At 37.1% G+C, this 23,351-nt stretch overlaps 1 protein-coding gene across 6 annotated transcripts in view; it reads left to right on the top strand.

The window, feature by feature from the left end:
- HIVEP1 (HIVEP zinc finger 1) overlaps positions 1-23,351 on the top strand; it is a 158,715-nt gene that overhangs the window by 68,246 nt on the left and 67,118 nt on the right. For 5 of the 6 annotated variants that reach the window (XM_057494172.1, XM_036876414.2, XM_036876117.2 and 2 more), the window contains exon 3: positions 16,802-16,855. The exons of the other annotated variant lie outside the window; for it this stretch is intronic. In XM_057494172.1, the coding sequence (XP_057350155.1) occupies positions 16,802-16,855 (54 nt within the window). The remainder of the gene's footprint in view (positions 1-16,801; positions 16,856-23,351) is intronic. 6 annotated transcript variants of the gene reach the window in all.

Raw genomic sequence — 23,351 nt, 5'->3', positions numbered from 1 at the left:
TGTGTTGGGTGCATATGCATTTAGAATGGTTATATCCTCTTGTTGGACTGAGTCCTTTATCATTATGTAGTGTCCTTCTTTATCTCTTGTTACTTTCTTTGTTTTGAAGTCTATTTTGTCTGATATTAGTACTGCAACCCCTGCTTTTTTCTCGCTGTTGTTTGCCTGAAATATGTTTTTCCATCCCTTGACTTTTAGTCTGTACATATCTTTGGGTTTGAGGTGAGTTTCTCTTGTAAGCAGCATATAGATGGGTCTTGCTTTTTTATCCATTCTATTACTCTATGTCTTTTGATTGGTGCATTCAGTCCATTTACATTTAGGGTGGCTACTGAAAGATATGTTCTTATTGCCATTGCAGGCTTTAAATTCGTGGTTACCAAAGTTTCAAGGTTAGTCTCTTTAGTATCTTACTGCCTAACTTAGCTCGCTTATTGAGCTGTTATATACACTGTCTGGAGATTCTTTTCTTCTCTCCCTTCTTATTCCTCCTCCTCCATTCTTCATATGTTGGGTGTTTTGTTCTATGCTCTTTCTAGGAGTGCTCCCATCTAGAGCAGTCCCTGTAAGATATCCTGTAGAGGTGGTTTGTGGGAAGCCAATTCCCTCAGCTTTTGCTTGTCTGGGAATTGTGTAATCCCGCCATCATATTATATGATAGTCCTGCTGGATACAGTATCCTTGGTTCAAGGCCCTTCTGTTTCATTGCATTAAATATATCATGCCATTCTCTTCTGGCCTGTAGGGTTTCTGTCAAGAAGTCTGATGTTAGCCTGATGGGTTTTCCTTTACAGGTGACCTTTTTCTCTCTAGCTGCCTGTAAAACTCTTTCCTTGTCTTTGATCTTTGCCATTTTAATTATTATGTGTCTTGGTGTTGTTCTCCTTGGATCCTTTTTGTTGGGGTTTCTGTGTGTTTCTGTGGTCTGTTCGATTATTTCCTCCCCCAGTTTGGGGAAGTTTTCAGCAATTATTTCTTCCAAGATACATTCCATCCCTTTTCCTCTCTCTTCTTCTTCTGGTTCCCCTATAATACAGATATTGTTCCTTTTGGATTGGTCACACAGTTCTCTTAATATTGTTTCATTCCTGGAGATCCTTTTGTCTCTGTCTATGTCAGCTTCTATGCGTTTCTGTTCTCTGGTTTCAATTCCATCAGTGGCCTCTTGCATCTTATCCATTCTGCTTATAAACCCTTCAAGAGTTTGTTTCATTTCTGCGATCTCCTTTCTGGCATCTGTGATCTCCCTCCGGACTTCATCCCATTTCTCTCGTGTATTTCTCTGCATCTCTGTCAGCATGTTTATGATTCTTATTTTGAATTCTTTGTCAGGAAGACTGGTTAGGTCTGTCTCCTTCTCTGGTGTTGTCTCTGTGATCTTTGTCTGCCTGTAGCTTTGCGTTTTCATGGTGATAGGAATAGTTTGCAGAGCTGGGACGAGTGACGGCTGGAAGGACTTCCTTTCTTGTTGGTTTGTGGCCCTCCTCTCCTGGGAGAACAGCGACCTCTTGTGACTTGTGCTGGGCAGCTGCGCGCAGACAGGGTTTCTGCTTCCTGCCCGGCTGCTATGGAGTTTATCTCCGCTGTTGCTGTGGGCGTGGCCTAGCTCGGGCAGCTGCTCCAAAGTGGTGGAGTCGCGTTGGAGGGGGAGCGGCAGGGAGGCTATTTATCTCCGTAAGGGGCCTCCGTGCTCCCTGCTGCCCAGGGAATTAGAGTGCCCAGAGATCCCCGGATTCCCTACCTCTGGACTAAGTGTCCCGCCCTGCCCCTTTAGGACTTCCAAAAAGCACCCGCCAAAACAAAACGACCACAAAAAAAAAAAAAAAAAAATTCAAATAATAAAAATAAATAAATAAATAAAAAATGGCCACTTGTTTGTCTTTATTCTCAGGCACCTGCTCACCGGTCTTGCTGCCCTGTTTCCCTAGTATTGGGGTCCCTATCCCTTTAAGACTTCCAAAAAGTGCTCGCCAAAAGAAAACAACAAGAACAACAAAAAAAAATGGCCGCTCGGTTTTCTTATGTTCTCTGGCGCCAGGCCTCGGGTACCCGCTCGCCGTTCTTGCTGCCCTATTTCCCTAGTATCCAGGGCCCCGCGCATGCACTGTGTCTGCGCTCTGGCCCGGATGACGGGGGCTGGGTGTTCGGCAGCCCTGTGCTCCGTCTCCCTCCCGCTCTGCCTGCTCTTCTCCCGCCGGGAGCTGGGGGGAGGGGCGCTCGGCTCCCGCGGGGCCGGGGCTTGTATCTTACCCCCTTCGCGAGGCGCTGGGTTCTCTCACGTGTGGATGTGGTCTGGATGTTGTCCTGTGTCCTCTGGTCTTTATTCTTTATTCTAGGAAGAGTTGTCTTTGTTATATTTTCATAGATATATGTGGTTTTGGGAGAACATTTCCGCTGCTCTACTCATGCCGCCATCTTGGCTCCGCCTCTCACAAATCTTTTCTTAAGTAATGTTACATCTGCTGTTAATATCACCCAGTGAATTTGCACTTGACATATTGTATTTCTGTTATATATTTACATGCATTTCTGCATCTCTTCTGAAATTCCTCTCCTCTTTATCTTTTTTCTTCTGTAGATTCTTTACCGTATATTATAATTAAACTCCATGTCTGCTAATTTACATCTTTGCCATTTGTAGGTGTAATTCTTTTTCCTGCTTTCTCTCTTCATGAGTCACAATTTCGTGATTTACGTGCCTTAAAACTTTTACTGTATGAAGAACAATATGGTCGATAGGTTTTAGAGGACTCGGATTCTGTTATCTTCATCTAAAGATTGTTGAATTTTTTTCTAGCAGATAGTTAAATTACTATCAGATCTTCTGAAACTAGTAGAGGCTTGATTTTAGGCTTTTCAGAACAGGTCTTTTTGATTTGCCCTCAGTCGAGGGATGTGATGTTAATCCTAAGGCCTGGCCTTCAGAGATTTTATTGGAAATACAAGGTGTTACCTTGACTCTCTGTAGTGACAGGACTTGAATTCCAAATTGTGTGTCCCCTGTACTGACAGCTGCAGCTGCTACCTTGCTCAGCTCTTTCAGCTTATTCTTGGGTTGATTTTCTTGAAATCTTACCCCACACAAGCAGTTAAAGAGTCAGCCAAGGATCTAAGGGGCTTGTTCACAGATTCTGGACTCCTTACTCTTGGGCTCCGTCTCTGGGATTCTTCCCCCTTCAATTTCTAGCCATTATAGCAGCCCCAGACTCGGCCTCTGTCTCCTCAGCCCAGGATGCCTACTGTTTTCAGCTTGAACTGTGCCTTTCACAGATGGGTGGCTGCCCTTTGGAAAAAGGGCCATTGATATGTGGCCATTCTGTGCTTCTCATCCTTACAGAGTCCAATCCCACCCAGTTTCTGCCTGCTTTTCGTCACTCGCATGTCTTCCTTGTTTGATGTTTAAATATTTTGTACACAGTTTTATTGTATTGTAAGTTGAGTTATTCCTACATAAGCCACTCTGCCATTACCAGAAGCCAAAAGTTCTAAATAAGTAAATTCTTGCTATCAGTGGAAGATTTTTTTAATATTAGGCAGATGGTTATGTAAAGAACTGAGAGATCCTCAAAAGCCTCCCAGATTGTCAAGGGGGAAGAATAAGATAATGCCGTGATCCTTTTGGTTCATGAGTTTGTATCCCGTGTTGATTGGCAGCTGGTTTATAGGTGAGCTGGTGGGAAATCCCACCACAACACGCTCCACCACATACTGTTGTGAGCGAAAGTAGATTGTTTATGAGTAGAGTGTACTTTGAGAGATTTGCTTCATTGTCCTTTCTTTTTGCTGTTGTAGGTTATTGCTTTTTACTGTATATTATACTTTCATATATTTTATTTGATTAATGTATTTTCATTTCCATTATAGCCTGGGTTCATCTAAGGATGAAATAAAACAGACTATGCCAAGAACAGTACCTGATGTACTGACATCAGTAATTTTTCTTTCCTATCTTCTCTTCTCCACTTTAAATGAGTCCTTAAGTAAAATTGGACTACTGGTAAATTAAGAAAAGGAACAGATTATCTATTCAAATTACCTACCTTTCCCCCTGCCCCCTTTTTTTCATGGGGCTTTACATAAGAAGAGCTTGTACTAATAAGAGCTACATTGTTATATTATTTGGGGAGAAATTTAACATCTGAAATAATGAAAACGCTTTCAGTTTCACTGTGAAAATGTACCTTTGAATCCTTGCTCAGAATGCAAAATAATAATGATAGTGTCAATTAGGTCTACACCAGAAGGTTTTAACCTGGGTTTAAGGTCTCCCTCAATTGCTGCAGTCCCTGAGAATGCGAGTGTGTGTGTGTGTTTTCCTAAAAGAAGCTACACAGTGGTCATTACTTTTTTTAATAGAGACATTTTGAATTTTAATTTTATTCTTATTTTTTTGGAAAAAAATTGGAAAGTACGGTTCAATTTTGTTTAGGATGGCGATGTTCAAATTTTAAAAACAAAAAAGTCATGTTCATGTAGGTCTTGTGTCATTTTGTTTTAAAATTGTGTGTGTGCAGGTGTGTGTATGTGGGGGTGTATACCTGTGAACATGAAAACTAACCTGGAACCCCGTGTGCCGGTATGCTGACAGTGATTAATTTGGGTAGTCGAGGTGTTATTTTCTATTTACACTGAATATTGCTGTTTAAACTTTTGGAAGTAAAGTAAATCTCACAATGGTAACCGATTTAAATAATAAGGGCAGTGAGAAAGTGCAATGAAACGTGTGTGTTTCTTTCCCCAGGGGTGCCTGTGAACCAGCAGGGGTGACTCATGTACCTTTCATAACACACACAGACACAAAATCATTTTTAGATTTTGACGCAAATGGAAGTACGGTTAACCCTTGAGCAACAGAGGTTTGAATTAAGTGGGTCTACATATGCAAATTAAAAATATATATATATATTGGAAAACTTTTTGGAGATTTGCAACAATTTGAGTAATATTTTCTTTACTTATTTTATTGTATAGTATATAATGCATATACAAAATACGTGTTTATCAGCTTCCTGTGTTATCAGTAAGGCCCAGACAATAGTAGGCTATTAGTAGTTAAGTTTCTGGGGAGTTAGAAGTTGTATAGATTTTCAGCTGCATGGGGGGATCAGTGACCCCTAACCTCCCTTCGTTGTTCAAGGGTAAGATGTATACTCTGTATACTTTCTTCTGCTTCTTGGGCTTTGTTTTTGATTTGTTCTTTTTTTTAAGTTTGTATCTTGAAAAGTTTTCCTGTCTTCAAATTCTTACCTTCCCCGCCTCACAAAATGATGTAAGAATACTGGATATCATATTTCTAGAAATCATTTTCTATTCTTAATGTTACCCTTTTCAGCTTTAGTGTGTACAAACCTGACTCTTTGTGGTAGTTCAGATAGTATTGAATTTCCCCTTGGCTCTGGTTCTGTCTGAGGGGTAGAAAGCCCACTGTGTGCTGGGCCCAAGGCTCCTTTGCTTTATTTACTTACCATTATTATACATCATGTCTTCTAGTTCTTATACTATATACACTGTAACAGTACATTAATAATACTTTGGTAACTTTTTAGTTTTTTAAAAATTTGGACTCTTTTTCTTCCTTTTTTAAAGTTTTGATTATGGAAGTTGCAAAATGATTATAAAATAGAATGATGTAATAAACTTCTTACCTGCCATCCCACTTTAGTGATTATAACTGCTGATAGTCAGTCTGAGTTCACTTACTTCCATGGGCCCTTCCCCCTCCTATAATGTGTTCAACTTAAGATATCTCATTTCATTAGAACGTTTTTATAATGAAAAAGAATGTTTTTTTCACATAATCACAATACCTTTATGAAACCCCCCCAAATAATAATTCCTTAATATGACCAACTATCCGACCAGTATTTAAGTTTCTAGTTCCCTGCAGTGTCATGAGTTTTTAAACACTTTGTTAGAATCAGATCCATATAGTTTATAGGTTGATACATCTTTTATATTCTTTTAGTCTGTATGTACCCTTTCCAATTCTCTTTTTTTTCTTTGCAAGTTATTGTCAAAGAAATGAGATGTTTCGGTCCTATAGAGTTTTCTACCATTAGTCTGTTATTATATAGTCAAATGTACAAACAGATTTTTTTAAAAGTTGTTTGAACCAGTGGGTTTCAAGTTTCAACAGATTATATCTGAACATGCATTTGTTGTCCAGCATAGCTCTATTTATGGCTTTGTTTTGTATGAGTTACTAGTTAAACACATATTTGTAGATTTGAAATATAAAATGCTCTTTGAAGTAAAAATTCACAAGAAAAAATAAGACGAAATCAAATAAAATTACTTTAAATACAGCTATGAGAGGTGGCCAGACCCGTACATTAAATTTAATGAGTGTGTTGTGCCTGCTAAATTTGTGGTAAGGGCTCAAGGAAGAATAATTCCTCCTTCTTTTTAAATTAGAATGTGGCCCACTGCTTACTGTCATACAGAGAGAGGCCTTTTCAGAGTCTGCAGTGTGGCACAGATGTCATGGAGTTTGAGTCTTTCCATAGAGTTGAGTCTTGCCGAAGGGATGCTGTGTGTCAGTCAGTAGGCCAGCATGTGACCACTGTAACCACAGACTTATAAGGGAAGCGGGTTGGGGCTGGGCTGTGCTGGGCAGAAGGGCCAGCACAGTGCTGACGTGCACCAGCAGCAGCTGAGAAGATGGTAGGTCATGGCTCTTGGCTGGGTCCGTGGTAGAAAGCTGAAATACCAAAGTATTATTTACCTGAGACTGACATTTCATCCAGCTAGAGTCCTAGAAGTAAAACAGTTGTTGTCTTTCCTCCGCAGTTCTCTGTGCCTCTGAATACTCCTCTCCTTACCGAAAGGGTTTTGGACAGTTATTTCCACTATTTCTCACATTTTTAATCTCCATCTTCTCTCTCTGGTTCACTTCTTAGAGAATGTAATTTATTTGTGTCTGTAGTAATTTTATATCACAAAATGGAACCAGTGGAACCAGAAATCCAAAATAACAAAATAGTATTTTTCTCAACCTGCAGTACAGTTATCCCAATTCCTGGCATACCGTGGGCATTAACTGTCCTGATGAGGAATGAATGGCGGTGTGCTTCCAGGGAGAGCAGGGGAGGCTGTCCGGGAGGAGCCCAGGCACACAGAAGGCGGGCAGGTAGCCAGAGTTCACTGCGCGTGTAGTTAGGCTCTGTATTTTTGCCCTAGATAATTGCAACACCTTGTATTTAAGTCCTTTACCCGCCCCCCCCCCCCCTTTCTTTCTTTCTTTCTCTCCTTTTCCCTTTCTTTCTTTCTTTTTTTTTTCCCTGCCTTTAAACAAGTACAGGAGAAAATGGATGTGTCCTTTGCTGACGGGAAGTGTGGCAGAGAGCCAGCCTGAGAAGCCAGAGGAGTGTTTTTCAGTCTGAGATCTACACCCTCTGGGTCTCTCTCAGCCTTCTCGACATCTACATCCTTAGCCCTGAATTGGGGGTGTGTATGTGTGTGTGTGCATGCATGCCTGGGGGCACACATGTGTGTATGTGTGTGTTTACACGTGTGAATCCGTTACTGGGTTAGGAACCACGTTCTGTGGAACCTGGTAAATAGCCTCCCAGGATAAGAACTCTGTCTTCCTCTCCCACCATAGTTACCATGACTACTTCCTTCCAGTCACTACATCAGAAGCCATCAAATGGTAAGAGGAAACCAGTGCTGTCATAATCTAATAATAAAATCCAAACCAAAATGGGCAACGTATGTTAGTGTGATTATTAGAAAATTGTATTAATCCATGTCAGTTTTCATCATCTTTCATAATAGTTTATTATGTTTAAATAGTGTTGTACTTTCAGACATTGAATTTTCAGCTGGACATTAATTTTCTTGTTTTGGGCTCACATTAGTAATAAACTTTAGACCTATTTTTGGCATAGTACTTATTAGGAATGTATGCTTCAGCTTTGTGTTTCAGAAGTGTGGTTTAATTGGACGTCCTTAGCCATGAAGTGTGTGGTGAGCTTTCCCTTCCTCATCCATCCTTCTTGGCGTCCGTTAACCTGAGCAGCTCCCTGATGAGGCAGGCAGGTGCCACTGCTCCCCTGCCCCATTTACCTGATAAAAAGTTGCTTTGAAGAGCCAGCTGATAAGACTTTTTCTAATTCCTTGCATTTTATACAGTCTTGAATCTTGACCTGATAGTATCTGTAATTTAGAGGACATTGTTTCTAAGTTTGGCTGCATATTGGAATTGCCTGAGAACCTAACAAAAATGCTGACTTAATTGGTATAGGGTGCAGCCTTGGTATCAAGATTTTTACATGACTCTAACAATAAGTGACCCTCATATGCAGCAGAGGCTGAGTTCTGCTGTTTCAGGTGATGCATAAAGGACCATCAAACCTGGAGCTGGAAGGGTGGCATTGAAGGGCCCAAGCTTGGGCCGAATTGCTTTGTCAGCTGCCTGAAGAAGGAGCTTTTCATCAAACTTAGCCCTTTAGCTGGATGACTTGTGACTTCTGAAACCATGTGAAGTTTTGGGAAGGAGACTTTGGTAGTTTGCTGTTTTACTTTGGAAATGTGTGTTCATCCGTAAGAATCAGAGATCTTCCTAGCACTCTCTAGGGGTGAAAAGGTATAATTGCCCCATTATTAAATGTGCAGTTGAGCACACTGGCCTGGTGGTTCTCAGCTCTATTCATCAAGGCTAAATCAAGGCTAAATAACTGTTTGCAAAGTGAAACCAGGTGATATTTTATTAACGGACAAAATAATTTAAAAGCTCTAGATGGTTCATTGTAACATATTCGTTGTGTGTCCATGTATATTTTGTTACTTTCATGGTCAGTTTTGATATCAAGGTGATTTTCTTAGAAAAAAGAGATTGCATTTAGTTGATCCCATAATTTTAGAAACATAATAGAGCTTGTATCTACTTTTCTCTTTGAACTGTTTTAAGTTTTTCTCAGTGTCCTAATGGAAACATACTTTCTAAAAAGAATAAATGATTTTGCAACGTACATGAAAGTATACATTTGTTTAGCAAGATTAGGCATTTTAAATTTTATATGGAATATTTTGTTCCTAATTCTTCTTTGCTATTCCATGATTCAGAATAAGAGATTGTTCATGTCCAGTTAATCTTTATCTCTACCCTACTTTGCCCATAGCCACTCTGAATCTTTTGAAAACCCTTGAACCTGCAATCAGAAATTGATCATAACCACGAGCCAGATGTTTTGGCTTCATACTCTCACCTCCTCTCCTGTGCCCTTGGCACCTGCATCTTCTCCTTTCTCAGTTCTTGCATAGCCCCTAAACATCTTGAATATCTGGATGATGAAATGAATTACTCTATCACCTTCATCTCACTGAATTTTTTGACCTCCTTGGAAAATTCCTAACTTGACATTTCTTCTCCATTTCTTCATGCGTTGCCAAACTTTGTTAGAATAAATACCCACTGCTGTGCACACTGGAGCCATCAAGAAGCATGGATTTCCATATTCATAGAGCCCTAGTTGCTGCTCATCAGTGTTTTTGTGTGTCCCTAAAATTGGTCAGTTCTTCTATTCCCATCAATGATTTGGTCTAACTAACCAGTCTCAAAGACCCCTTACACAAATGCTAAACACCTTTTTCATTGTGGACAACCATGCCTCTTAACCTCAATAAAAGTGAGGATATGGACTCCCTCAACCTCATCCTTCCCCTCAGCAGACTTTTCACCTGACATGCCTTCCTCCTCTCCTTGCCTGTGACCTCAGAGAATAGACCCTCTGCTTTGCTTCGATTCCATGCTGTCTTCCGCTTTCTCCAAAGCCTTTTTCCTCTTTCCTGAATCTTTACTCTTGTTTTATTGGTTCCTCCCTATGGGTCTATAAACACCTTTGACAGACACACCAAATGGCCTTCCCTTGACCTGTGTTTCTCTCTGACGTCCTAGTTTGCTCCCTTCTCTGCCGAGTGTTATGAAAGGCAGCTCTGTGCTCTTCTGTTACTGCTTGCTTTGGAAGCATCCCCAGGACCTTTTCATTGCTTAATCCAGTAGAAGCTTTTCAGTTTTTATTGATTATATCATTTACATCTTGCTTTCTGTGACCAAAATTATTTTTGCCTCTTCCTTGGGTTTCTTTACCTGCTCCTAATAGTGGGGCTTTCATCCCACCCATGATTCTTAACTGGAGAGTAAGTGGCCACAGTAAAACTATTGCTTGGAGCTTTTAAAACTTATGCACTCTGGGACACCGTTCCTGTAGTTTTTTATTCAGTAGGCCCTTCCAGAAATCTATAATATAGTGTTTCTATAATATTGTATCATATGGAAATACCAAAATTTTACCATTTCTTAACTATGCACTTAAAAGATATTTATTGAGTACCTACATATTCGGATGCTATTGGTAGTTCAGTGCTTTTCTATTATGAAAAGCACTGTGATGAATAACCTTGGTTCCACCCCTTTCATTGTCTCAATCCCTGTTTCTAGTAGTTGAGCCATTATATTAAAGAATAGAGGTGGGTTTCAAAGATCTTGATACCTGTAGTCAAATTCCTTCATTAAATAGTCATATTTTTGCTTCTGCCAACTAACTACTAGTTACGTAAGGCGGTGACTCCCAAATCCTGTATCTTTAAACCTGTTTTCTCCAGATTTGTTTGCAAACCGTCCGAGTTCCTGGCACTCTTGCATGTTTTGCTACTTTCCAGCCTCTCTAACCTCCTTCTGCTCCCCTACCTGCGTTATCTCATCCTCTTTCTTGATGGGATCACTCCACTTCTTTTCCTGCTTAGCCCTTGTGTTATTCCTACCATGCAGCCTATCAGGACTCTTCTTCCTGTTTCCAGAACAACCAGCGTTGCTTCTTGTGTGTTCGTCTAGCACCGTATGGATGGAGTCACTTGGTGACTACGTTGGAGGAACTGCAGTTTATTTCTCCAGGTTCCTACAAGTAGGGCTGTTCAGCACCGTGTATCCCTGGTGCAGGCACATGGGGGCTAATAAATGTGTTCAGAACTGAACGAACAATTTGTATTGTTTTCACGTTTTAGAAATTATCCCAGGATATCCTGGAGTGAATACTGCTGTGGGCGTGAGAACACAGTGCTGAGAGCATGTGGAGACCAGGGCTGGAGGGAGCAGGCCAGGCAGGCTTCTTGTAGGAAGTGACAGCCTGGTTATTGGCTGATTTCTTTGTTTTGGGGTGTTTATTAGGATAATATTTGTTTTATGTGGTGAAGGGTATCCTTTTGTATTCATTGTTGAAGATTTTTATTTTACACTAAGGATAGATGTGATTTAATCAAATGTATTTCAGACATTATTTAAATTACCTTTTCCCTCCTCCCCTGTCGTATTGCTGGTACAGATTATAATACATACTTACTAATATTGAAATATCTTTGCATACTTATTTGACCCCCTGCTTGGATGTGGCTTTCTAATCTTTAATACACTTATGCTATAGATTATTAAATCCACATTCATGCATGGGGCTTATCTGTAGTGTTGATTTTTCTGTTCCTTTGGTCACATTTTGCAATCAGTTAGAGATTAGCTTCATAATATGACTTAGGACACCTTTTGCGTTACCCTGCACTCTGGGACAGTTTAGGAAATGCTTTATTTTTCAGAATTTTAAAGAATTTGACAATAAAATCACCTGGGCCCAAAACCTTTAGGAAAGGTGGTTCTGTGTTATTCTTTGGTAACTTTCTCAGTTTCGTCCATGTTTGCTGTTCTAGTTGAGATATCTTGTGCCTGGATGAAGCTGAGCAGTTTTATGTTTTTTTCTGGACTTTTTAACCAGTCCATCTGACTAACTAGTTCATCACAGTTTTCAAATTCATTAGCATTAGCAGAGTTGAGTCTCTTATATTTTTTTCCACTTCCTTCAAGCAATATTTTTCAATTTGAAACATTACTGGTCTAGATTATCAACATTATTGTAGAGTGTCTTCTTCCTGAAAGACATAGGTCTGGAGGTTTGAAATCTGTGTAGCCTAGAGGTTAAAAATGTGCTACTAATGTAGACAGAGCTGATTTAGTACTGAATACTGGGATAATCTTCATTTAGAAGAGCACGTATAATGGTTACATGGATAGGATGAATTTTTTTAACATCACGTCATTGTCACATATTTAGTCTTACTTAAATAGCTCTAGCAGTTCGCAGTGAGAGGAAGGAGCCTGTACTGATGTGTAGTGAGGGGACGTAGGAGTTATGCTTATTCAGTAGCAAAAATAGTACTGTCACATATGGTGATCTTTTTTCAATCAGATGGTATCTCCTTCAGTAAATAGAGGTGCCTTTTACAGTTCATTAGAATCTACTTCATAAATTTTTACTATTAGCATTTCTACTTTGTGATTTAGGGCTAAGTGTAGAGGAAGAGTCTGGTGTTAGAGCTGCCGGTTACAGGTGCCATCAGAACAGCATGAGACAAGGTTGAGTTAATAGAATGAAGGTGATAGAATTGTTGATTGAATGAAGTGACGAGTAGTTGATTCAAGTGCTTTCAGTGTACTGATAGCAGTTTCCCAAATGTTAAAAGTAGTTTGTAATGTAAAAGGAGATAAAATGCCACTCATTTCACTTAAGTGAAGCCATCCAATGCTGATTTAAAATTTGTGTGTGGGTATCCCATTGTATGTTTTTCAGAATGCATCACTGCTTCTCTGTGTCACTTGACAGGCTGTCAGCATTTATTCCATCAGTAAGTCACTCAGGTCCATCTTCTTGTCATTATTACTAACAATGATGAGATGCAGCTACAGAGAAGCAGGATTCCACATGCAAGGCTGTGGTGGCACAGGAGGAGTGGGAGTTCTGAATGAGGTTGTTAGAGGAGGTGACATCTTGAAAGGTTGCCACACTGGGGAAGGATGGGGTGGGAGGGGCCTTCTGGGAGGAGTCCGGGATCTGGTAGAGCCTGCACTTCCTTGTGGCAGGAGCTGAAAAGAAAATGGGAGAGTGGAAGAGATAATGGGAGTACAAAGAATCTCGTTAGTCACATGGGAACTCAGGCTCTTGATAGTAAAATGATTGTTTAAAGGATATAATAATCTCTGTTCCTCCCCCAGGAGACCACTCTGTTTTCTTTCTATCTCTAGTTCTTTCTGTTGTACCTTTTGCAGGGTAGACTTCCCACAATAAAAACACAGCTTTTGTTCGACTAAATCCCAATGATTTAGTGGGGTGGGTCCCCAAGGCTGTGATGTCCTGGACCCCAAGGCTTTTGAGGTTTCAGAGGGTCCCCTGTCTTTACCATCGGGTGAAAATGGTCAGAGAGCAAGAGTTTACTATAGTGTGAACACTAATTTGAAATTTGCTTAATTTTTCTAAATGATTTATTGTTCATTTCCCAGTAGTCTATCCAGAAACCTGAAAGAAAGGTTATTTCTTATGGGTTCTAGGGACTATTCTTTTTGCTTAGTGGTTTCAGATTATGTTTCATAAATAAGAAGACTTTTTTCCTGCATTTGTGGATGATGATAATAAAATGTTTTTGCGTGGTTGTCTTGTACATACAAAAGATTTTAAATATAAAAGGCATTATACAAGATTGTGCATAGCCTTTACCATTAACAAATAGTTTCTGTGATTTATCAGAGAAGAAAAATTATAAAAAGGTATAAATTTTTAATAGTTGCAGAATCAAAATATAACCTATACTATTAGTACTCCTCTCCTGGCCTGTTAGTCTTTCAGCCCTGAGCTCCTATGTATCTTAAAAAAGGTTATGGATCCATTGGATCCATTCGTGTGTTGCTGGGATTTTTTTCAGATGACAACTCTTACGAGTATATTTAGTAAAAATTGATTTAATTGGAATAACATCTTAATTTAAATACAGTATGAACTCATTACAATAAGAATGCCTTACTTTTGATTTACCACCATGATGTGAATGTCCATTTTGAATGTATATCTTCTATTTTTATTTTTAAACAATAGCAACTGGGAGACTACTGTTTTTTTCTTGAATGTGTAGTTTTCTGTGAAATGGGCACATCCGATGACACTGGGGAGGGCACTTAAGGAAGGGGTCTTAGAGTCTGAGAATTCCCTGCCTAGTCAAAGCTCATAATGAGAAATACTATTGCTGGGAGGTGTTACTCTTGGTAAAGAGACAGTGGTTAAAAAAAAGAAAAAGGAAAAGATAAAGATAAAGATGTTGAGAAGTAATGCTTAGGTCAGTGAGTTTCAAACTGCAGGTTTACGTTCCAGCAGTGGGTTGTGAAATTGATGTAGGTGAGCAAGACAACATTTTTCATTTTTAATAGGAAAGGGTAGAAAGTAGAGTATGGGTAAGTTTGTTTCAGAATTATGTATACCCATAATCTGTGTGCACATGGGTAACTGGTTGGAATGTAGAAATATATTTCTTGCTCTGGGTCATAGTGGGAAAAAAAAAGGTAAACATCTCTTTAAATAGGAGTAAATTACCTTGTATGAACCAATTAAGAGCATATAATAAATGACTACTTTCTCTGTAACTTTGGAGAGTGTCTTTAGAACATCATATTTTACTCGGAAAATCATAAAACATAGGTTAAATATAAACAACTTCATATAAAAATTGAAGTGAAAGCTTTTAATGATGGTTATTACAAGCTCTCTAATTGAAGGCCGCATTTACCTATTGAACTGGAGCTCTGGGTAAAAGCATTTAAATAGATGGTAGATGGTTATACCTAATACAGTACATATCCAGGAGCTATTGATGTATACACTGTTACTATCAAGAGAAAAAGATAACAAAGACTAGTATTTGTGATCAAAAGTAAACTGGGGTCAGTTTTGTAAGAATTTGTTATGCTAAAGTGCAAACAGAAGGTAGCCAGATGCCCATATACTAAATAACAGCTATTCTTTAAGTAATCTGTTAAAACATGAGTTGGTGCCATAATTGAATGTATTAAGAAAAAGCTGTTTTATTATGTAATGCCAAATAACATGTGTATAAACTCTTAAACCCAGTCATTACTTCTATGAATATATATAATATATACACAAAGATTATTTATGGTTCTTAAGTTTGGATGAATTGCTGGCATAGAAATAATAGTGCTTTTCCTTTTTGTGTTTCTCACGGGCTATATATTTAAAGTATGTGTTTGTTGATTTTCATTTGAACGTCAACAATGTACATCATGTATTTTATTTTTTAAAGTGGGTCATGTCCTTTTGTTACTTATATTAATATGGATTTCATCCATGGATTTGGTATTTTTCTGTCTGAAGTAACGTTACCACCAAATATAGAATCTACTTTCTGCTTTTAATAAGAGCTTTTGTTTTTTCAGGATTGTGTCCAATTTCACTTATTATTTCATGAGAAATAACTAAAGTTTGTAAATAAGAAAAATTTTATTATTTTCAAAGGTTATCTCTGTTCTTCCTAAATCTTATTCTGGATCTAATAATTAGCAGGAAACAAATAGGATATTGCTGCAGGGAATGCATTTGTCAGGATGAACATGTAGTTATTTTTGACCATTGCTGGCGTATAATATTTAATCTTTCAAACTAGCTTGTTTCCTTTATTCTACTGCTTCCACACTGCCTTGATTTGGTAGACCAGATGGATCAATATGCAATTAAAAGAAATTCGATGGGTAAATCTAAGGTTCTCTGAATTCCTGGCTTTTCTGGTAAGGCTGATGGGAGAAGAGGCAGAGTTTGAAGGGCCTGTGGTGGGGTCTGTGCCTTTTGTTTTTGGGGGAAGGATGCCATTTGGGAGGTTACATCTCTCATGCCAGTAGGGGTACATTCAGCCTTGGAGACGCTGTTGGGGGCTGGTGGTCTGGGCTGGAAGGCCTAAATGGCCGAAGTACCATTATTTTGAAAGCCTTTAAACTATACTTCTGTGGACTATCTAAAATGTTATATAATTATGGTACTGTATTTCAGTATAAGAGAGTACCCTGAGAATTTTCTAACTTTTATCATTATGTAAGTACTTAGACCTCTGTATTAGACTTGGGATTAATTAGTGTCATAGTCATCAAATATGTATATCCTTATAAAATTTAAATTAACTGTTATCAAAGTAGAACATGTGCTTATTTACAAAATCCAGTTGTGCTCAAAGCCTCGGAGGGAAGAATTGCCAGCTCTGGGCCCACACCCACCTTCTTCCCCACCCACTTGTGAGCAGCCCTCCCGACTGCTTGTTAGATAATGCTTCTGGGTCACATCTGATCTTTTGAAACTGTGTGCATATGTGGCAGTTCTGTAGCCATAAGTTTTGTGTAGTATCTCTTTAGTGCAGCATTCTATACTCCCACTGCATACATAGCTCTGTCCTACCAAGGCTTGACAAAAGGGATGTATCTCATGCTCCTCTTCAGCTCATTATGCGAATCATTATTTCCTTTGTTTTCTGTCCTTTCTTTTATTTCTTTATGTTTGCTTAGGTCTTAGGCCATCTGTGAACTTGGCTTAGGCTTGTTTCTAAGCTAGTAGGCATTTGTTTTACCTATCTAATAAAATTAGAAATATGTATGTCTTCATAGGGAAAATATTACTTTTAGGTACTTTTATTAGGCAGCTAGACATTTTTTAACTGTAGTTCAGTATTTTAAATGCACTAATTATTTGCGTTATGGCAATATTAATTCAAGTGAGTCTAGTGACTAAGACATGGTTAAAATTATAATTTTAAAATAAGCAACACTATATCATTAATTTAATGGTTTACACATATTTGTTTCATAAGTAGTTCATTCAGTAAATATCTATTACTATGTGTCAAGGGCTGTTTATAAGTAGTATGCTTGTTTGGCCATATTCTTGTTTGTACATGATGAATTGATTTGTAAAATCTTCTTTGTTTTTCTTAGACAAAATTGAAGAAGCACAAAAAGAACTTAATGGGGCAGAAGTATCAAAAAAAGGTAAATTAAAACCAACCCCAATATAGATTTTATTCTTGTAGAGATTCCTATACAGATACTGTATCATTTCAGCCATACCAGGTCAGTCAATGGAAACATATCATAAAATTACCTCAAACTAATTGGTATGTAAAAGTATATGGACTTTTGCCTTGTAAATGTTTTAGCTACAAAGCATATTCTGTAGCTCTTTCCCACATATTAATATGTTGCTGGTAGGAGTGTGAAAGGTAGTTGGAGCTCTTTGAAAAGTCCTGTTTGTGAGACTGTTCCATAGCAATAGAAGTATCAATAAAATGGATACTGCTGGCTATGTGTGTTTATGTGTGTTCTTATAATACAGCATCTTTTGTAATGACAGAAACCTAAAACAATTAAAATAATCTGAATGCGAGTCAGTGGAGGAATAGTTGATTAAATTGTAGTGCATTCATATCTGGGGTGTTATGCAGCTTTTAAAAAGTATAAGTTATTTCAATTGGTAGTAATGATTTATTGCTAAATGAGAAAAATGAAATTGCAGTGTAGCTTGTAAAATATTCCAATTTTTACGTTCAATCAGTGACAAACACACACATGTATGTACACTCACAAATGCTTATATGTGATTGGGCAAACTTTGCAAGGACTTCTATACAAATATGTTTACAGTGATGGGAGAAGGGGATGAGAAATGTTTTTACTTAACAGTTGACTCTTGAACAACATGGGTTTGAACTATGTAGGTCCACTTATACGTGGATATTTTTCAATAACCATATTGGAAAGCTTTTTGAAGATTTGCAACAACTTGAGGAAATACTTTCTTTTCTCTAGCTTACTTTGCTATGAGAATATAATATATACTACATACAAAATGTGCTAATCGACTGTTTATGTTGTCCATAAGGGTTTCAGTCAACAGGAGGCTATCAGTAGTTAAGTTTTGGGGGAGTCAAAAGTTACATGCAGATTTTCAACTGCCCAGGGGTCAGTACCCCAAACCCCCATGTTGTTCAAGTATCAACTGTATGAGTCTTTGTGTTTTTTCAGTGCTTTACAATGGTTTTAGTTTTATATAAAAATAAAAAGTTTAAAGGCAAAAATTTGTTTTCATCATAGAATGCATACTGATTCTTTTTCCAGGTAATGTGAAAAAAATGAATTTGATGTAGAACAGCCTGTGAAAAGAGGTAGACAATGAGGTAGGGGTATTCCAACACTCTGTTAATGAGTAAAATTGATTAAAAGGACATAGTTAAAGTTATCTTTATGGAGTTTGTATTTCATGATTTATTATTTCTTCATTCTTGTTGTCTCTTCTTTTTATAGTGGAATACTTTGGCTGAGTAACTTAGACACATAGGATTCCAGTTGGAAGTCTGTTTTGTAAAAAATATCTTTTAAATCCAGCTAGGGTCCTAACTAGGCATCTTTAGTAGAAATATATTTGGCCGTCTAAGCTCTCCACTCTCCATACCTTAGACTTGACTGTGAGGCCTCCAAGATTGTTTGAAGTTTGTCTGAACAGTTAGGTTGTGATGTTCCCTTACCTCAAAGTATTTTCCTTCCTTTTCTTCCTCCCCCACCACCGCCTTCCATGGAATCTCTAAGAGGTGCATCACAGATATGACCCTTTGATGACATTTTTGTAGAAAAGCTAGTCTAGAAAGAACAGAGAAGTCACCATAGCCATGCTGGCCCTTTGAAAGACTAACAGTCCCTTCCCCACACTGCTGTAGACGTGAGGCATTTAAGATACTCAGGCTGCAAGAGATCTTACTGTTTAAACCTGGTTGATCACAGTCATCCTTTTTCACATCCAGTAATGGTGTAGTGCTGCTTCAAGTAGAAAATACATGCGTGCTTGTCTTCTTCTTCCTTCTTTTTTATCCCTGTGGCAAAGAGTTTTAAGAACAGTGAACTAAATGCCTGATAGGAAAGAGGAAATGGAACAAAGGTTCTAGAGAAAGAAATTGGATAATGAGGTTCAGAATGATCTAGTGGGCTACATTTGGCAGGCTATGCTTATTTAAGATCTACGGTGAATACCAAGTGAACATTGTTGTGCGCAGTTCACTGCCTAGAATGCTACTTGGCTTTCATTTTTGCCTGCACATTCTGGGCAAATTAAAAATAAAATAGTTTTCCTCTCAAATACAATTAAAGAATAATATCAGTTTGTTTTTAACAACAATCTTTGAGTAATAGAGGTGTTGAGATTTCTCAGATCTTCACTTGCTGAGCTACTTTATTAAAGGAAGTTCATTTCTTTGAATAATATACATCAAATATTTGGACTTTTTTATTGTTTTCTTTGATTAAAATGTGTCATCCTGGAGAGATCATTTTCCACCATTTCCCCAATTATTTTCGTTCTCTTCCCCCTGACAGTCTGACTTTTTTCTACATCTGACTTTTCTTCTGTGATGCTCACAGTTCCGAGGCTTGAACTCCATTGAAGACACTTGTCCTTAGCTTACTTCAGGTTCTTTCTCCCCTTCTACTTTTTAAAAATACTAATTGGATAAGTAATTTATCTTCAGAAACATTTAGCATAATTATAGGCCCTTAATAAAATCTTGCTTATTGATAGATTTAAAATATCTTTCCTGTTTTCTAACATTTTAAGGAAGGATTAATCTGTTTGGTGTAATTCAATGGCACTAAGTTACATTAACACATTTCTTATATTCTTATGTTTATGAACAAAAATAAAATGACCTGAATTTGATTTATTTTTATTTTAATCAATTTGGAATAAATACAGTGTGCAACAGTCACACAATACTCCATAATGTCATTGCATTCTTCCTTACAATGCTGTTTACTTATTATTAACATTCATTGTGCTTAACACTATTTCTAAGAGTATTCTGTGGGATTTAAATAAAATAAATAGTGAATATCACAGATGTGGTAATGGAATATGTTCCAGTTTACAAAGTAAACTTGGAGTAAATAAATAGATCAATTAATTAGAGATTTTATATGCTCTCCCTTGAGTAAGCTTTGTCTTGAATTCTTTCAAATTTTTAATCCTGCAATATTTGTATGTATAAATTAATATATGTAATGTATTATAAAATGTAAGAATAGCATGATCATCGTTAATTCCAGTACCCAAATTAAGAACTGGCACATTGCTAATACTGTGGCATCAACACAAGCTCATCTCCACTGCATCCTACTACCTGCTCTGTAGAGCTATTTACTGTCATCAACTTAGTGCTTCCTAAAAATAATTACATATTTTCAAACAATATATGTTTTACTTTTGCTTGAGTTTTGAGTTTTAAAAATAAAATTGTTATGTAATTGTAACAGCCTTATCACTCAACATTATTTCTAAGATTCATGCATGTTGTTGCATGTAGCTATTTCTTTCCATTGCTGTAATAATGTTTCATTGTGTGAAATGATTTGTCCTCCGTTCTCTTCTTGAGTTACTTCTGCCTTGCTGTTGCAAACAGTGCAGCTATGAATAGCCTCAGATCCTGGTGCACGTGGTTAAGTTTTCCACGGCATATACAGGGAATGTAGATGTGCGATGCTAAATTGTTCTCCAAAAATCTTTCTTTGGAAGATTTACATGCCCACTATCTGTGTCTAAGAACTCACTTTGTGCTCCTCAGTACTTCAGGTGTTTTTAATTTTTCTGGCTGAGTGGGTAAATGTTAATATTTGTTCTGTTCTTGATTTACTCTTCCCTGATCACTAATAATGTCGATCATATCTTTATTTATATTCTACCTTGTTTAAGTGCTTGCTCTTACCTTTTATGCATTTGAAAAATTTTTGTATTGTTAATATATTTTGGAAAAATACCTGTTTTATCCATTTCATGAGCTTAGTTTTTGCCTTAATTTTTCTCTTTGTTTCAAGTGCCTTTTTGATTTTAGTATTATCAACCTATTAATCTTGCTTTTTAATGATTTTGTTGTTGTTGTTGGGATATTTTGTTTGTCTTAAGAAAATCTTCCTTACCCCAAGGTCTTACACAGCTTTTTAAAAATATTTTATTCTAGAAAAACTTCTATATTCAGATTTAAAATCTATCTGGTATTGACTTTTAAAGAAATATGATGTTAATTAAGGTTCCAGTTTCTTTTTCCTTTTTTTCTTAATATTTCCCTATATGGATAATCATTTGTCCCTGAAACATTTATTGAGTGATTCTCCTTTTACAATGTATTTCATATTAATTCTCCTTATATGTGTGGATCTGTTTCTATCTCTCTCTTCTGTTTGTCCGTGGGTTAATAATCACAATGTGTTGACTGCCGTCACTATTGCCTTGGTATAAAATAGGGCAAATTCCTGAAGCTCTTCTTTTTCAGGAGTGTTCTATTTCTAGATTTTTGCTCATCCATTTGAATTTTAGAATTAACTTTTTAAAAAACTCGTTGGGATTTTGGGATTGCTTTGCATTTCGGGCACATATTTTTGACACTAGTATTTTCTTTAATGTCTTATTTTTTTTTCTGTATGGATCTTGTGTTTATTTTATTGGACTTATTTCTTGCAACTTTACTTATTTGGCTGATTTCATTGCTTTTGTGTGTGTAAAATGTTTTCTAGCTCTTGTTGAAAAATAGAAATGCAATATATTTTTGTATATTTATCTTATATCCAGCCATCCAGCTGAATTTATTCATTCTGAAAATTTGTCTACGGGTGCTTTAGATTTTCTTGTGAACAGCTGTATCAGCTGGGAGTTTATTCCTTTTTACATCATTGTTCTTTTTCTTTATTTTTCTTGTTTTACCTAGTGGGCTCCGGTAAAATGCCAATAGACTGGTAGAGTTGGCATCTTCAACTTATTCTTGATTGTAAAGGGACTGCTTCTAATATTTCATCATTGAAATGTTTGATGTCTTTTTTTATGGAAGGATAGGGTTTTTTTTTAATAGCTTTAGAAGGTTGTCATCTACTTTTGATTTGCTGAGATTTTAAAGAAAATCGTAAGTGGCTCTTTTTTAAAAAATCAAATGCTTTTTCTTCATATGTAGAGATGATTTTATTTATAGTCTTTATTCTCTCATTCTAATGATTAAGCCTCACATTTCTCTAATAAACCAATTTGTTCTTGATGCTTATTACTTTTCTTAAACATACTGCTAGATTTGATCTGTTAAAGAATTCTGTTAAATCTGTTAAAGAATGTTGAAGAATTCTGTATCCATGTTCCAGAAATAGTGATCTGTAATTTTATTTTCTTATAATTTTCCTTGCTTGATTTGTTTTAAGGTTGTACTAGCTCAGGAATGAACTGAGGACTGTATCCTCTGAGGTATTTTTTAAATATTAGAATAAAAACTTTATAGGCAAGTCAGAATTTATTCTTACTTTTGAGGGTGGTTGAGGGTAGATTTTTAAGTACCAAGTCAATGTATTTAATAATATAAGTGAGACTATTCAAGCCTTTTTTTTCTCCTCAGGTAGTAAGTTATAGTTTCCTTATAGATTACCCATTTTGTTAACGGATATGTGTATTCACATTTATTGGCAAAAAGTCATGCATGGTATATTCTCTTCCACTGCTGCTGGATTTCTCTTTTTTCACTGTTAGTATTGTTCATTTGTACCTTTTCTCTTTCTTGATTAGTCTTGTCAGAGGTTTGTCTGTTTCATCCCCTTTTTGTTATACCAACTTTTGATTTCCTTGATACTCTCTTGTATCAACCATTTCAGTTTTATTAAATTTTGCTTTTTTGTCATCTTTTTCCCTCTTTTTTGGGGGGTTTATTCTGCTATCAGAGGTCTTAGGTTGGAAACTGAGCTTATTCATTTTAAAGCTGTTAATTCTTTCCTATTGAAATCACTTCAAGTTCTTAATTTCTTTCTAAGTATCATTTTAGCTATATTATACATGATTTCATATTTGCCAGTTTCATTAATTTCTCTGCTGGTTTCTTCTGACCCTCTGGAGAGGATTTTTCCCCCTATATTGTTGGGGATTTTATTTATGTTTTTGTTAATGACTTCTGTCTTAATTGCACTGCTCTTGTTATTTTTTTAAAACCTGTTCATACTTCTAAAATAATTTGCTTTGTATTTCTGAATACTGTGTAATCAAAAATACCAGGAAATGTTCTATAAAAACACTCCTAGATTTTATGTTAGAAATTTAGAATTCAGCACTTTACAGGTAAATTCACCATCACAAAGACAAAACAGCTGAAGTTGTATGATGTCAGATAACTACCCAGGGATCACAAACAGAAAGTGGCGTGAGGAGGTATTAAGATCATCTGGAACTGTGCTATCCTAATATTCTGCATTGTAAATGATGAGAGCTATGTTCTAGTGATAGTTGAATCTGGAGTACAGTTGGTCCTGCTCTAAATCACCCTCTGAGTGGTGAGATTCTGATAGCAATCACCTCCTTTAAAAATGTTGTGATGGTTCAGGAAAAAAGTAGTTAGGATTCAGCAATGGGTATAGAAAAGGGGAGATTTCAGGCCAGTTTGCACTGGAATTTTTCACCCCATTTTGTCTCAAACAGCAAAATCCT

Source organism: Manis pentadactyla, chromosome 16, assembly GCF_030020395.1.
Source record: "Manis pentadactyla isolate mManPen7 chromosome 16, mManPen7.hap1, whole genome shotgun sequence".
Lineage (NCBI taxonomy): Eukaryota > Metazoa > Chordata > Mammalia > Pholidota > Manidae > Manis > Manis pentadactyla.
This window is presented reverse-complemented; position numbering and strand designations above follow the sequence as displayed.